This window comes from Oncorhynchus kisutch, linkage group LG2, assembly GCF_002021735.2.
Source record: "Oncorhynchus kisutch isolate 150728-3 linkage group LG2, Okis_V2, whole genome shotgun sequence".
NCBI classification, from domain to species: domain Eukaryota; kingdom Metazoa; phylum Chordata; class Actinopteri; order Salmoniformes; family Salmonidae; genus Oncorhynchus; species Oncorhynchus kisutch.
Window position 1 is genome coordinate 68,386,702 of NC_034175.2, and position 13,371 is coordinate 68,400,072.

General features: G+C 47.7%; 1 protein-coding gene across 15 annotated transcripts in view; it reads right to left on the reverse strand.

Moving 5' to 3' along the window:
- The window catches only part of LOC109905169 (peripheral plasma membrane protein CASK), a 211,574-nt gene that overhangs the window by 2,495 nt on the left and 195,708 nt on the right, over positions 1-13,371 (reverse strand). For 11 of the 15 annotated variants that reach the window (XM_031800699.1, XM_031800712.1, XM_031800684.1 and 8 more), the window contains 4 exons: positions 9,755-9,835; positions 9,571-9,651; positions 1,050-1,252; positions 158-241 (listed from right to left, as the gene is read on the reverse strand). In XM_031800699.1, coding sequence (XP_031656559.1) covers positions 158-241; positions 1,050-1,252; positions 9,571-9,651; positions 9,755-9,835 — 449 coding nt within the window. The remainder of the gene's footprint in view (positions 1-157; positions 242-1,049; positions 1,253-9,570; positions 9,652-9,754; positions 9,836-13,371) is intronic. The other 4 variants (XM_031800690.1, XM_031800747.1, XM_031800735.1 and 1 more) reach the window with 1 other exon arrangement.

Here is a 13,371-nt window from a genome sequence, read left to right on the forward strand (position 1 = left end):
AGCTGCAGTGTCCCCAGTTTATAGCTGCAGTGTCCCCAGTTGACTGTGTGTGTGTGTGTGTGTGTGTGTGTGTGTGTGTGTGTGTGGTGTGTGTGTGTGTGTGTGTGTGTGTGTGTGTGTGTGTGTGTGTGTGTGTGTGTGTGTGTCTGTGTGTTACCTCATTGATGCCAGGGGTAATGGTTGGTGCAGCAATGAAAACAACGTAAGGAGCGAACTCCGCTGTCCGCAGGACCTTCAGGGCCTAATGGAGAATTGGTTACAGGTCAGCTGGGCTGTTTGTATGTGAGAAGACCTGCCTGAGAAGACCCTCGGCTTTCACAAGCACACATGACAAAACACCTAGATTATGTGGAATGTTTTATCTGTAGAGATAGAGGACTCCAGGGCCCAGAAGCCCATTTAGCATGGCCAGTGCCATTGAGGACGTTCACCATTTTGAAGTAGTCAACTAGGTGGGACTTCCTATGGGTTAAGGAAGGATCACATAATCCATCCAGGTCATCAGGAAGGATCAGCCAATGAATTACACTGGTGAGACAACATCCCATAACTGAAGGTGGCAGTGAATTGCCAACCTTGGATTTACACCTGTTCAAACAACACACTCTAGGTGGCAGTATGCACCCTTTCGGTTTGTTAACCAACTCATAGAAGTAGTAGAAGAAGAAAATAGACTACTTCAAAATGGAGATTACCTCAATTGCGCTGCCCATTCTCTCACAGACGCCATAATGAAACAGATACAAGGTTGTGTCCTCTAACTATCTCTATGGTTCACGCACACACACACACACACACACACACACACACACACACACACACACACACACACACCACACACACACACACACACACACACACACACACACACACACACACACACACACACCACACACACACAGAACATGATGTTTATTCAGGTTCACAAGCAGCGTCTAACCATTCTACTTTAAGCCCAGTTCATCTCTATCACACGTTTCACTCCCAGATAACCTCTAACCTCTAAACTTTAGACACTTTTTGAAGACCCCTTAGGGTTAGAGCCACACCTGTGGCTCTACGTCCAGTATGGAGATGAGTCCCTGCTCGTGGATCTGGCGGAGGGTCTCTAGCCGCGTGCCGTACATGGCGTCCTCGTGACTACCGTACTCCAGGTAGTCATTGTTACTGATGTCCTGCATCATCTGGCCATGTGACACAAAGTAGTAGTTCTTCCCGTTTTCCTCGTCCTTCTTAGGAAGTCTGGTTGTATCTGGGGGAGGGAGGGTGTTGTAAGGATGAGATGAAAGAGAGGAGGAGGGGGTCGGGGAGGGGGTTAAGTAAGAACGATAACCACAACGGATGGTCAAAGTGAGTGAGTGAATGAGTCAGTGTGTAGTATGTTTATGTTAAGACGGCGCCGGAGAGGATGATGATTTACATGCTCCTAACCAACTGTGCTATTTTGTTAAAAATGGTCAAATCATATTTTTCACCGATTTGTGGCTGAACAACGCGGATACGGATAATATAGAGATGGCGGGACTTTCCATGCACTGGCAGAACAGAGAAGAAGCTACGTCTGGTAAGACGAGGGGTGGGTGTGTGTGTCTTTTGTCAATAACAGCTGGTGCGCGATGTCTAATATTAAAGACATCTCTAGGTATTGTTCACCTGAGGTAGAGTACCTTATGATAAGCTGTAGACCACACTACCTACCAAGACAGTTCTCATCTGTATTATTCGTAGCCGTCTATTTACCACCACAGACTTATGCTGGCACTAAGACCGCAATCAAACAACTCTATAAGGCCATAAGAAAACAAGAAAATGCTCATCCAGAAGCGGCGCTCCTAGTGGCTGGGGACTTTAATGCAGACAAACTTAGACCACCTTTACTCCACATACAGAGATGCATACAAAGCTCTCCCCCACCCTCCATTTGGCAAATCTGACCACAATTCTATCCTCCTGATTCCTGCTTACAAGCAAAAACTAAAGCAGGAAGTATCAGTGACACGCTCCATACGGAAGTGGTCAGATGAAGCGGATGCTACGCTACGGGACTGTTTTGCTTGCACAGACTGGACTATGTTCCGGGTATTCATTCAATGGCATTGAGCCACCTCAGTCATCGGCTTCATCAATAAGCGCATCAACGACGTTGTCAGGCAACATCCGCATTGAGCTAAAGGCTAGAGCTACCGCTTTCAAGAAGCGGAACACTAATCCGGACACTTAGAAGAAATCCTGCTATGCCCCCAAAAGAACCATCAAACAAGCAAATCACCAATACAGGATTAAGATTGAATCCTAGTACACCGGCTCTGATGCTCATCGGATGTGTCAGGGCTTGAAAACTATTACGGACTACAAAGGGAAGACGCGAGCTGCCCAGTGACGCGAGCCTACCAGACGAGCTAAATGCCTTTTATGCTCGCTTTGAGGCAAGCAACACTGAAGCATGCACGAGAGCACCAGCTGTTCTGGATGACTGTGTGATAACGGTCTCGGTAGCCGATGTGAGAAAGACCTTTAAACAGGTCAACATCCACAATGCCGCGGGGTCAGACGGATTACCAGGACGTGTACTCAAAGCATGAAAGGCTGGTCATCGCTCACATCAACAGCATCCTCCCGGATACCCTAGACCCACTCCAATTCGCATACCGACCCAACAGATCCACAGATGACGCAATCTCAATTGCACTCCACACCGCCCTTTCACACCTGGACAAAAGGAACACCTATGTGAGAATGCTGTTCATTGACTACAGCTCAGCGTTCAACACCATAGTTCCCACGAAGCTCATCACTAAGATAAGGACCCTGGGACTAAATACCTCCCTCTGCAACTGGATCCTGGACTTCCTAATGCGCTGCCCCCAGGTGGTAAGGGGGCCTCTCAGGGGTGTGTATTTAGTCCCATCCTGTACTCCCTGTTCACCCACGACTGCGTGGCCAAACACGGCTCCAACACCATCATTAAGTTGCTGACGACACAACAGTGGTAGGGCCTGATCACCGACAATGATGAGGCAGCCTATAGGGAGGAGGGCAGAGAACTGGCAGTGTGGTGCCAGGACAACAACCTCTCCCTCAATGTGAGCAAGACAAAGGAGCTGATCATGGACTGCAGGAAAAGGCGGGTCGAACAGGCCCCCATTAACATTGACGGGGCTGTAGTGGAGCGGATCGAGAGTTTCAAGTTCCTTGGTGTCCACATCACCAACAGACTATCATCATCCAAACTCACCAAGACAGTCGTGAAGAGGGAACGACAAAACCCTTTCCCCTCAGGAGACTGAAAAGATATGGCATGGGTCCCCAGGTCCTCGAAAAGGTTTACAGCTGCACCATCGAGAGCATTCTGACCGGTTGCATTATTGCCTGGTATGGCAACTGCACGGCAGCTGACCGTAAAGTGCTACAGAAGGTAGTGCGTACAGCCCAGTACATCACTGGGGCCAAGCTTCCTGCCATCCAGGACCTATATAATAGGCTGTGTCAGTGGAAAGTCCATAAAATTGTCAGAGACTCCAGTCACCAAAGTCATAGACTGTTTTCTCTGCTACCGCACGGCAAGCGGTACCAGAGTACCAAGTCTAGGACCAAAAGGCTCCTTAACAGCTTCTACCCCAAAACCATAAGACTGCTGAACAATTCATCAAATGGCCACCTGACGATTTACATTGACACGCCCCCCTCCATTTGGTTTGTACACTGCTGCTACTCGCTCTTTATTATCTATGCATAGTCACTTCACCCCTAATTACATGTACACATTACCTCAACTAACCTGTACCTCCACACATTGACTTGGTACCAGTTCCCCCCTGTATAAAGCCTCCACATTGACTTGGTACCAGTTCCCCCCTGATAAAGCCTCCACATTGACTTGGTACCAGTTCCCCCCTGTATAAAGCTCCACATTGACTTGGTACCAGTTCCCCCCTGTATAAGCCTCCACATTGACTTGGTACCAGTTCCCCCCCTGTATAAAGCCTCCACATTGACTTGGTACCAGTTCCCCCCTGTATAAAGCCTCCCACATTGACTTGGTACCAGTTCCCCCTGTATAAAGCCTCCACATTGACTTGGTACCAGTTCCCCCCCTGTATAAAGCCTCCACATTGACTCGGTAACCAGTTCCCCCCTGTATAAAGCCTCCCACATTGACTTGGTACCAGTTCCCCCCTGTATAAAGCCTCCACATTGACTTGGTACCAGTTCCCCCCTGTATAAAGCCTCCACATTGACTTGGTACCAGTTTCCCCCCTGTATAAAGCCTCCACATTGACTTGGTACCAGTTCCCCCCTGTATTAAAGCCTCCACATTGACTTGGTACCAGTTTCCCCCCTGTATAAAGCCTCCACATTGACTTGGTACCAGTTCCCCCCTGTATAAAGCCTCCACAGTGGACTTGGTACCAGTTCCCCCCTGTATAAAGCCTCCACATTGACTTGGTACCAGTTCCCCCCTGTATAAGCCTCCACATTGACTTGTACCAGTTCCCCCCTGTCTAAAGCCTCCACATTGACTTGGTACCAGTTCCCCCCTGTATAAAGTTCCCCCCTGTATTAAGCCTCCACATTGACTTCGGTACCAGTTCCCCCTGTATAAAGCCTCCACATTGACTTGGTACCAGTTCCCCCCTGTATAAAGCCTCCACATTGACTTGGTACCAGTTCCCCCCTGTATAAAGCCTCCACATTGACTTGGTACCAGTTCCCCCCTGTTATAAAGCCTCCACATTGACTTGGTACCCAGTTCCCCCCTGTATAAAGCCTCCACATTGACTTGGTACCAGTCCCCCCTGTATAAAGCCTCCACATGACTTGGTACCAGTTCCCCCCTGTATAAAGCCTCCACATTGACTTGGTACCAGTTCCCCCCTGTATAAAGCCTCCACATTGACTTGGTACCAGTTCCCCCCTGTATAAAGCCTCCACATTGACTTAGGTACCCAGTTCCCCCCTGTATAAAGCCTCCACATTGACTTGGTACCAGTTCCCCCCTGTATAAAGCCTCCACATTGACTTGGTACCAGTTCCCCCCTGTATAAAGCCTCCACATTGACTTGGTACCAGTTCCCCCCTGTATAAAGCCTCTCCACATTGACTTGGTACCAGTTCCCCCCTGTATAAAGCCTCCACATTTGACTCGGTACCAGTTCCCCCCTTGTTATAAAGCCTCCACATTGACTGGTACCGTTCCCCCCTGTATAAAGCCTCCACATTGACTTGGTACCAGTTCCCCCCCTGTATAAAGCCCTCCACATTGACTCGGGTACCAGTTCCCCCCTGTATAAAGCCTCCACATTGACTTCGGTTACAGTTCCCCCTGTATAAAGCCTCCACATTGACTCCGGTACCAGTTCCCCCCTGTATAAAGCCTCCACATTGACTTGGTACCAGTTCCCCCCTGTATAAAGCCATCCACATTGACTTGGTACCAGTTCCCCCCTGTGTATAAAGCCTCCACATTACGATGGTACCCGTTCCCCCCTGTATAAAGCCTCCACATTGACTTGGTACCAGTTCCCCCCTGTATAAAGCCTCCACATTGACTTGGTACCAGTTCCCCCCTGTATAAAGCCTCACATTGACTTGGTACCAGTTCCCCCCTGTATAAAGCCTCCACTTGACTTCGGTACCAGTTCCCCCCTGTATAAAGCCTCCAAATTGACTTGGTACCAGTTCCCCCCTGTATAAAGCCTCCACATTGACTTCGGTACCAGTTCCCCCTGTATAAAGCCTCCACATTGACTCGGGTACCCAGGTCCCCCCTGTATAAAGCCTCCACATTGACTTGGTACCAGTTCCCCCTGTATAAAGCCTCCACATTGACTGGTACCAGTTCCCCCCCTGTATACAGCCTCCACATTGACTTGGTACCAGTTCCCCCCTGTATAAAGCCTCACATTGACTCTGGTACCAGTTCCCCCCTGTATAAAGCCTCCCACATTGACTCTGGTACCTTCCCCCCTGTTATAAAGCCATCCACATTGACTTGGTACCAGTTCCCCTGTGTGTTGTATATAAAGCCTCCACATTGACTCGGTACCAGTTCCCCCTGTATAAAGCCCACATTGACTTGGTACCAGTCCCGCCCTGGATTAAAGCCTCCACATTGACGTCGGTACCAGTGTCCCCCCTGGTATAAAGCCCTCCCATTGACTCGGTACCAGTTCCCCCCTGTATAAAGCCTCCACATTGACTTGGTACCAGTTCCCCCCTGTATAAAGCCTCCAGCCATTGACTTGGTACCAGTTCCCCCCTGTATAAAGCCTCCCACATTGACTGCGGTACCAGTTCCCCCCTGTATAAAGCGCTCCACATTGACTTGGTACCAGTTCCCCCCTGTAATAAAGCCTCCACATTGACTCGGTACCAGTTCCCCCCTGTATAAAGCCTCCACATTGACTTGGTACCAGTTCCCCCCTGTATAAAGCCTCCACATTGACTTGGTACCAGTTCCCCCCTGTATAAAGCTCCACATTGACTCGGTACCATTTCCCCCCTGTATAAAGCCTCCCACATTGACTTGGTACCAGTTCCCCCCTGTAGAAAGCCTCCACATTGACTTGGTACCAGTTCCCCCCCTGTATAAAGCCTCCACATTGACTTGGTACCAGTTCCCCCTGTATAAAGCCTCCACATTGACTTGGTACCAGTTCCCCCCTGTATAAAGCCTCCACATTGACTCGGTACCAGGTTCCCCCTGTCTAAAGCCTCCACATTGACTTGGTACCAGTTCCCCCCTGTATAAAGCCTCCACATTGACTCTGTACCAGGTTCCCCCCTGTATAAAGCCTCCACATTGACTCGGTACCAGTTCCCCCCTGTATAAAGCCTCCACATTGACTCTGGTAACCAGTTCCCCCCTGTATAAAGCCTCCACATTGACTGGTACCAGTTTCCCCCCTGTATAAAGCCTCCACATTGACTGGTACCAGTTCCCCCCCTGTATAAAGCCTCCACATTGACTTGGTACCAGTTCCCCCCTGTATAAAGCCTCCACATTGACTTGGTACCAGTTCCCCCCTGTATAAAGCCTCCACATTGACTCGGTACCAGTTCCCCCCTGTATAAAGCCTCCACATTGACTTGGTACCAGTTCCCCCCCTGTATAAAGCCTCCACATTGACTCGGTACAGTTCCCCCCTGTTAAAAGCCTCCACATTGACTGTACCAGTTCCCCCCTGTAATAAAGCCTCACATTGACTCGGTACCAGTTCCCCCCTGTATAAGGCCTCCACATTGACTTGGTACCATTCCCCGTTCCTCCCCACTGTATAAAGAGCCTCCACATTGACTCGGTACCAGTTCCCCCCCCTGTATAAAGCCTCCACATTGACTCGGTACCAGTTCCCTTTCCCCCCTGTATAAAGCCTTCCACATTGACTTGGTACCAGTTCCCCCCCTGTATAAAGCCTCCACATTGACTCGGTATCCAGTTCACCCCCTGATAAGCCTCCACATTGGACTCTGGTCGGTTACCAGTTCCCCCCTGTATAAAGCCTCCACATTGACTTCGGTACAGTTCCCCCCTGTATTAAGCCTCCCACATTGACTCGGTACCAGTTCCCCCTGTATAAGCCTCCCAATGGACTCGTACCAGTCCCCCCTGTATAAAGGCCTCCACTTGAACTTGTACCAGTCCCCCCTGTATAAAGCCTCCACATGACTTGGTACCAGTCCCCCCTGTATAAAGCCTTCCACATTGACTCGGTACCAGTTCCCCCCTGTATAAAGCCTCCACATTGACTTCGGTACCAGTTCCCCCTGTATAAAGCCTCCACATGACTTCGGTACCAGTTCCCCCCGTGTATAAAGCCTCCACATTGACTTGGTACCAGTTCCCCCCTGTATAAAGCCTCCACATTGACTTGGTACCAGTTCCCCCCTGTATAAAGCCTCCACATGACTCGGTACCAGTTCCCCCTGTATAAAGCCTCCACATTGACTTGGTACCAGTTCCCCCTGTATAAAGCCTCCACATTGACTTGGTACCAGTTCCCCCCTGTATAAAGCCTCCACATTGACTCGGTACCAGTTCCCCCCTGTATAAAGCCTCCACATTGACTCGGTACCAGTTCCCCCCCTGTATTAAAGCCTCCACATTGACTCGGTACCAGTTCCCCCCTGTATAAAGCCTCCACATTGACTTGGTACCAGTTCCCCCTGTATAAAGCCTCCACATTGACTTCGTACCAGTTCCCCCCTGTATAAAGCCTCCACATTGACCGGTACCAGTTTCCCCCCTGTATAAAGCCTCCACATTGACTTGGTACCAGTTCCCCCCTGTATAAAGCACTCCACATTGACTTGGTACCAGTTCCCCCCCTGTATAAAGCCTCCACATTGACTTCTGTACCAGTTCCGCCCCTGTATAAGCCTCCACATTGACTCGGTACAGTTCCCCCCTGTATAAAGCCTCCACATTGACTTGGTACCAGTTCCCCCCTGTATAAAGCCTCCACATTGACTTGGTACAGTTCCCCCCTGTATAAAGCCTCCACATTGACTTCGGCGGTGATTCGGTACCAGTTCTCCCCCTGTATAAAGCCTCCACATTGATCTTCGGTTACCAGTTCCCCCCTGTATAAAGCCTTCCACATTGATTGTTACCAAGTTCCCCCCTGTATAAAGCCTCCACATTGACTTCGGTACCAGTTCCCCCCTGTATAAAGCCTCCACATTGACTCGTGTACCAGTTCCCCCCTGTATAAAGCCTCCACATTGACTTGGTACCAGTTCCCCCCTGTATAAAGCCTCCACATTGACTGGTACCAGTTCCCCCCTGTATAAAAGCCTCCACATTGACTCGGTACCAGTTCCCCCCTGTATAAAGCCTCCACATTGACTTAGGTACCAGTTCCCCCCTGTTATAAAGCCTCCAACATTGACTTGGTACCAGTTCCCCCCTGTATAAAGCCTCCACATTGACTTGGTACCAGTTCCCCCTGTATAAAGCCTCCACATTGACTTTGGTACCCAGTTCCCCCCTGTATAAAGCCTCCACATTGACTTGGTACCAGTTCCCCCCTGTATAAAGCCTCCACATTGACTTGGTACCAGTTCCCCCCTGTATAAAGCCTCCACATTGACTTGGTACCAGTTCCCCCCTGTATAAAGCCTCCACATTGACTCGGTACCAGTTCCCCCCTGTATAAAGCCTCCACATTGACTTGGTACCAGTTCCCCCCTGTATAAAGCCTCCACATTGACTTGGTACCAGTTCCCCCCTGTATAAAGCCTCCACATTGACTTGGTACCAGTTCCCCCCCTGTATAAAGCCTCCACATTGACTTGGTACCAGTTCCCCCCTGTATAAAGCCTCGTTATGGTTATTTTATTGTGTTACTTTTTTATTATTTGTAACTTTTGTTTATTTGGTCAATATTTTCTTAACTCTTCTTGAACTGCACTATTGGTTAAGGGCTTGTAGGTAAAGCACTTCACTGTTAAGGTCTAAACTTGATGTATTCGGCGCATGTAACAAATCAATTTAGATTTGATTTATTGTCTGTGAAATGGGGTATGTGAATCTGTGTGTGTGTGTGTTTGTGTGTGTGTGTGTCTTACGTGGGATTGGGTAGGCAAATCTGTCGGGGTGTTTTGTGATTAGTGTGTTCTTGATGTGTCTTCTGCCCACTCCATGGGCCCCTGTAGAAGAGAGAGCCCTCAGTCAGAACTGAGAACACCACCTAGTACCCTTAGACAATACAGCATTATCCTTTATAATGCCAGATGACATATTTCTACTTACCTAACAAGACTAGTGTTTTCCTCTTGAATGCAGGCAGTTTCACTACCTCTTCATACGTGACAAGATCTAATTGGTCGAATACTGGAGAAAGGGAGGCAAGGAAAGAGAGAGGGATAGTGAGACACTATGAAAGAGAGGTAAAGACCGACACCCAGAGAAGGGCATCTTACACGGGGACAACACAGGACCCTAACATTAAGGTGAGAGAATGCCTGGGACAACACAGGACCCTAACATTAAGGTGAGAGAATGCCTGGGACAACACAGGACCCTAACATTAAGGTGAGAGAATGCCTGGGACAGTGAGTTGGGCATGGAGACAATGAACATAGCCTGGGGACTTGAGTGTTTCAACATACAACAACACTAGGACTGAGAAGGACAAGGTGGCTGAAACAGAAACAGACAAGCACCCAGGCTAGCCATGAGATGAAGAGGTAGACATTTTGTCTGTGACAATTAGTGACAGTTATTGACAATTAGTGACAGTTATTGACAATTAGTGACAGTTGGGAGATAATTTCCAATTAGGGAATGATCTATGATGTTACAAGGAGAGATAAGAGCTTGATCTTCTCCCTTGGAGTCGTATAAGTACCAGGCCCTGTATGTCCTTAAACATGACATCATTAAGTCAAATAGCTAAATCAGAGGAGTGATTTATTATAACCCAGTCTAAAGCCCTAATCCAATGAGATGAAGAAGAGAGATTTGTGTAAGACTGTTCACACATGACGGGACAACGATGGAGAATATTGTGTTTTCCTTCTGGTCTGATGTGACCTCTGTGACGATCATGACATTCTGTCAGCCGGTTATTGTCATTTAAGAGACTGCCGGTCTCACGATAATTTACCATTAATTAACATAAACCAGATTAGCGTCTCCAGGCCTCCATGCATACAAGTCACATTCAAGCCTATAATGTGCACCTGTGGAACATCTACATTTAAAAAGTGATACCACAATGTATGTGTTTTACGTTTGTATTTATTGATATATAAAACGATGGATGGATAGAAGAAGAGCTGAATGAGAGAACACAGGACGCGACACTCCTGGGTGTCTGTACAGCATACAGCAAAGAGCGTATGTTCTTACCCAGCATACATTACACCTCTACTGAACCTAACAGCTGTGTCTGACAGGGGAAATACAACACTCAGTACGCCATGTACAGTACTCTGTCTGGAATAGAAGCTCTCTCTCTCTCTCTCTCTCTCTCTCTCTCTCTCTCTCTCTCTCTCTCTCTGCTCTGTTCTCTCATTGGCTGGCAATGTGTCCTTGAACTTGTGCCGACCTTTAACCTTATGTGCAACGTGTCACATTCTGAGAATGACGCTCAGGGATATCAATCTTTCCCTGAGGAATATATGTATAATGTTAAAATTCAAACTAACTACATCTGAAACACAACACCAAAATCAACTAAATATATGGGTGAGGAGGAAAACCCAAAAAACACACACATGCAAATACACAGACAAACTGCGAAGCTGCGTTCTATCTGTTGTGTGCTGGATCTCTGTTGCTCTGAGCAGGTGCAACAGGAACAAAACGGAAACGTCGGGAGTAGAGCTGAGCAATTAGTGCTTTTTTGAGGTCAGTTTGTTTTCCGTTTGATTGTTCAAAAATAATCCCGGTTTTCAATTTCGGTTTCGATTTTTTGGGGGTTGGATGCTGTAACAACACAATAAACAATTAATACAAGTCCCATGATGGTAGTAACTGTCCATTACTGTCTATGATTTATTAACCATCATTTATTCACATTACTTTAACTCAATATTTCAGTTGTTGTGTATATTACATTTGTTTTATTTGATGACTTCATTATTTCATTCCAAGTCAACATCTCATCTCTACAGAGCTGCTGTCTGACAAAATCACTATTATGTAGTTCTACAAAGGAAATAATGTAAGTCATGCATTTACATCGATCACATAGATGTGCAATGAATTATGGTCATTGTATTTAATTATCACATTTTATGCGCTAAACTATATTGAATATTGGCCTGTTGGAAACTACAACTCCCTACTACAGTGCACAGTTCAGGCTGAATCTGATTTATCTCTAGAGAAACTGTGCAATGTGTTGACTGAGCTTACAGAAAAAAAACTAACAAAATGCAATTCAAATTATTGAACCGACGTCACACAATTTCAGTAAATCGCTCAGCACTAGTTAGGAGTGACAGCTGGTCAACTGAAAGGTTCATAATAACGCAAATAAAAAAATGATGAGAGGCAGAATGAGACAGACTGAGAGACAGAGACATGGATACAGAGACATAGAGAGAGAGACATAAAGAGAGAGAGAGAGAGAGAGCCAAAAGAGGCGTTAGCTAGCCAGCTACTGTCACTGGTTGTTACTTACATGCAGAGAGGCCGTTTGGAGGGGGACAGCGTGAGAGATGGACAGGGGTTCAGTTACACAACAATATAGAAGTTACCATAGATACAGCAATACAACAATACAACTCTGAAGCAGCAACGCTCTCATGCACTGCTTTATATAACTAACCAAACGGAGTAGGAGGAAGTTGCTCCCAGACACTGATCTAAGGTCAGTTTTTGTATTTTAAGATCAGGATTTGGGCAGGCTATACTGACCTGACCTTAGATACTGTATGTGTCTAAAGGGCAACTTCTACCCAGAGCATCACACTCTGGCCTCTTGAGGAGGGAAAGTAGGAATGATTCATCTTTATAGAGTTAAAATGGGACCTAATCATAGGCCTCATACTGTGAACATGCTGCCAGCTATCCCCTACATCACCTCTCATTCTCTCACACGCTACCAGCTATCCCCCACATCACCTCTCATTCTCTCACACGCTACCAGCTATCCCCCACATCACCTCTCATTCTCTCACACGCTACCAGCTATTCACCACATCACCTCTCATTCTCTCTTCTACTACTTGAGCATATTGATGAGTCTCCCCTAATCTGCAACCTCCAGGCCCACTTCCCTTCCCCTATCCCCTCCCTGTCCCTGTCCCGTCCCTGTCCCTGTCCCCTTCCTGTCCCTATCCCCCTCACACCCTCCCTGTCCCTGTCCCCTCCCTGCCCCTATCCCCGTCCCTATCCGCTCCCTGTCCCTGCTCCCCCTCCCTGTCCCTGCTCCCCCTCCCTGTCCCTGCTCCCCCTCCCTGTCCCTGCGGTTTCAAAAATGTCTACATCGTAAAAAGACATGAAAACAAACATCTGCTTTTTGGTCTTAATTTAAGGTCAGGGTTTGGCATTAAGGCTAGCAGCATGGTTAACTTCAGGGTTAGGTTTAAAATCAGATTTGATGACTTTGTGGCTATGCTAACTAGCTATGCTAACACCCAGCTGTGCCCGATACCCAGCTCAACTCCCACAATCCCTTGGGAACAGCTCCGTGCAGATGTAGGCTGACATGTGCAAACATCTTTACACAATTAACTGACAAAAAAAACGAATTCTCCCAACAACAAAATCTATATAATACCCTCTCTCCTCTCCAGGCTTCTCAGTGAACAGGACTGGTGGAGAGGCTGACAGCTGATCTCTGGTCAGTGATGCTCTGCTGATACTGGTTACTGTTGTCATTTGAGCTGCTCCATAGACGCACATGGCAGTGTCAG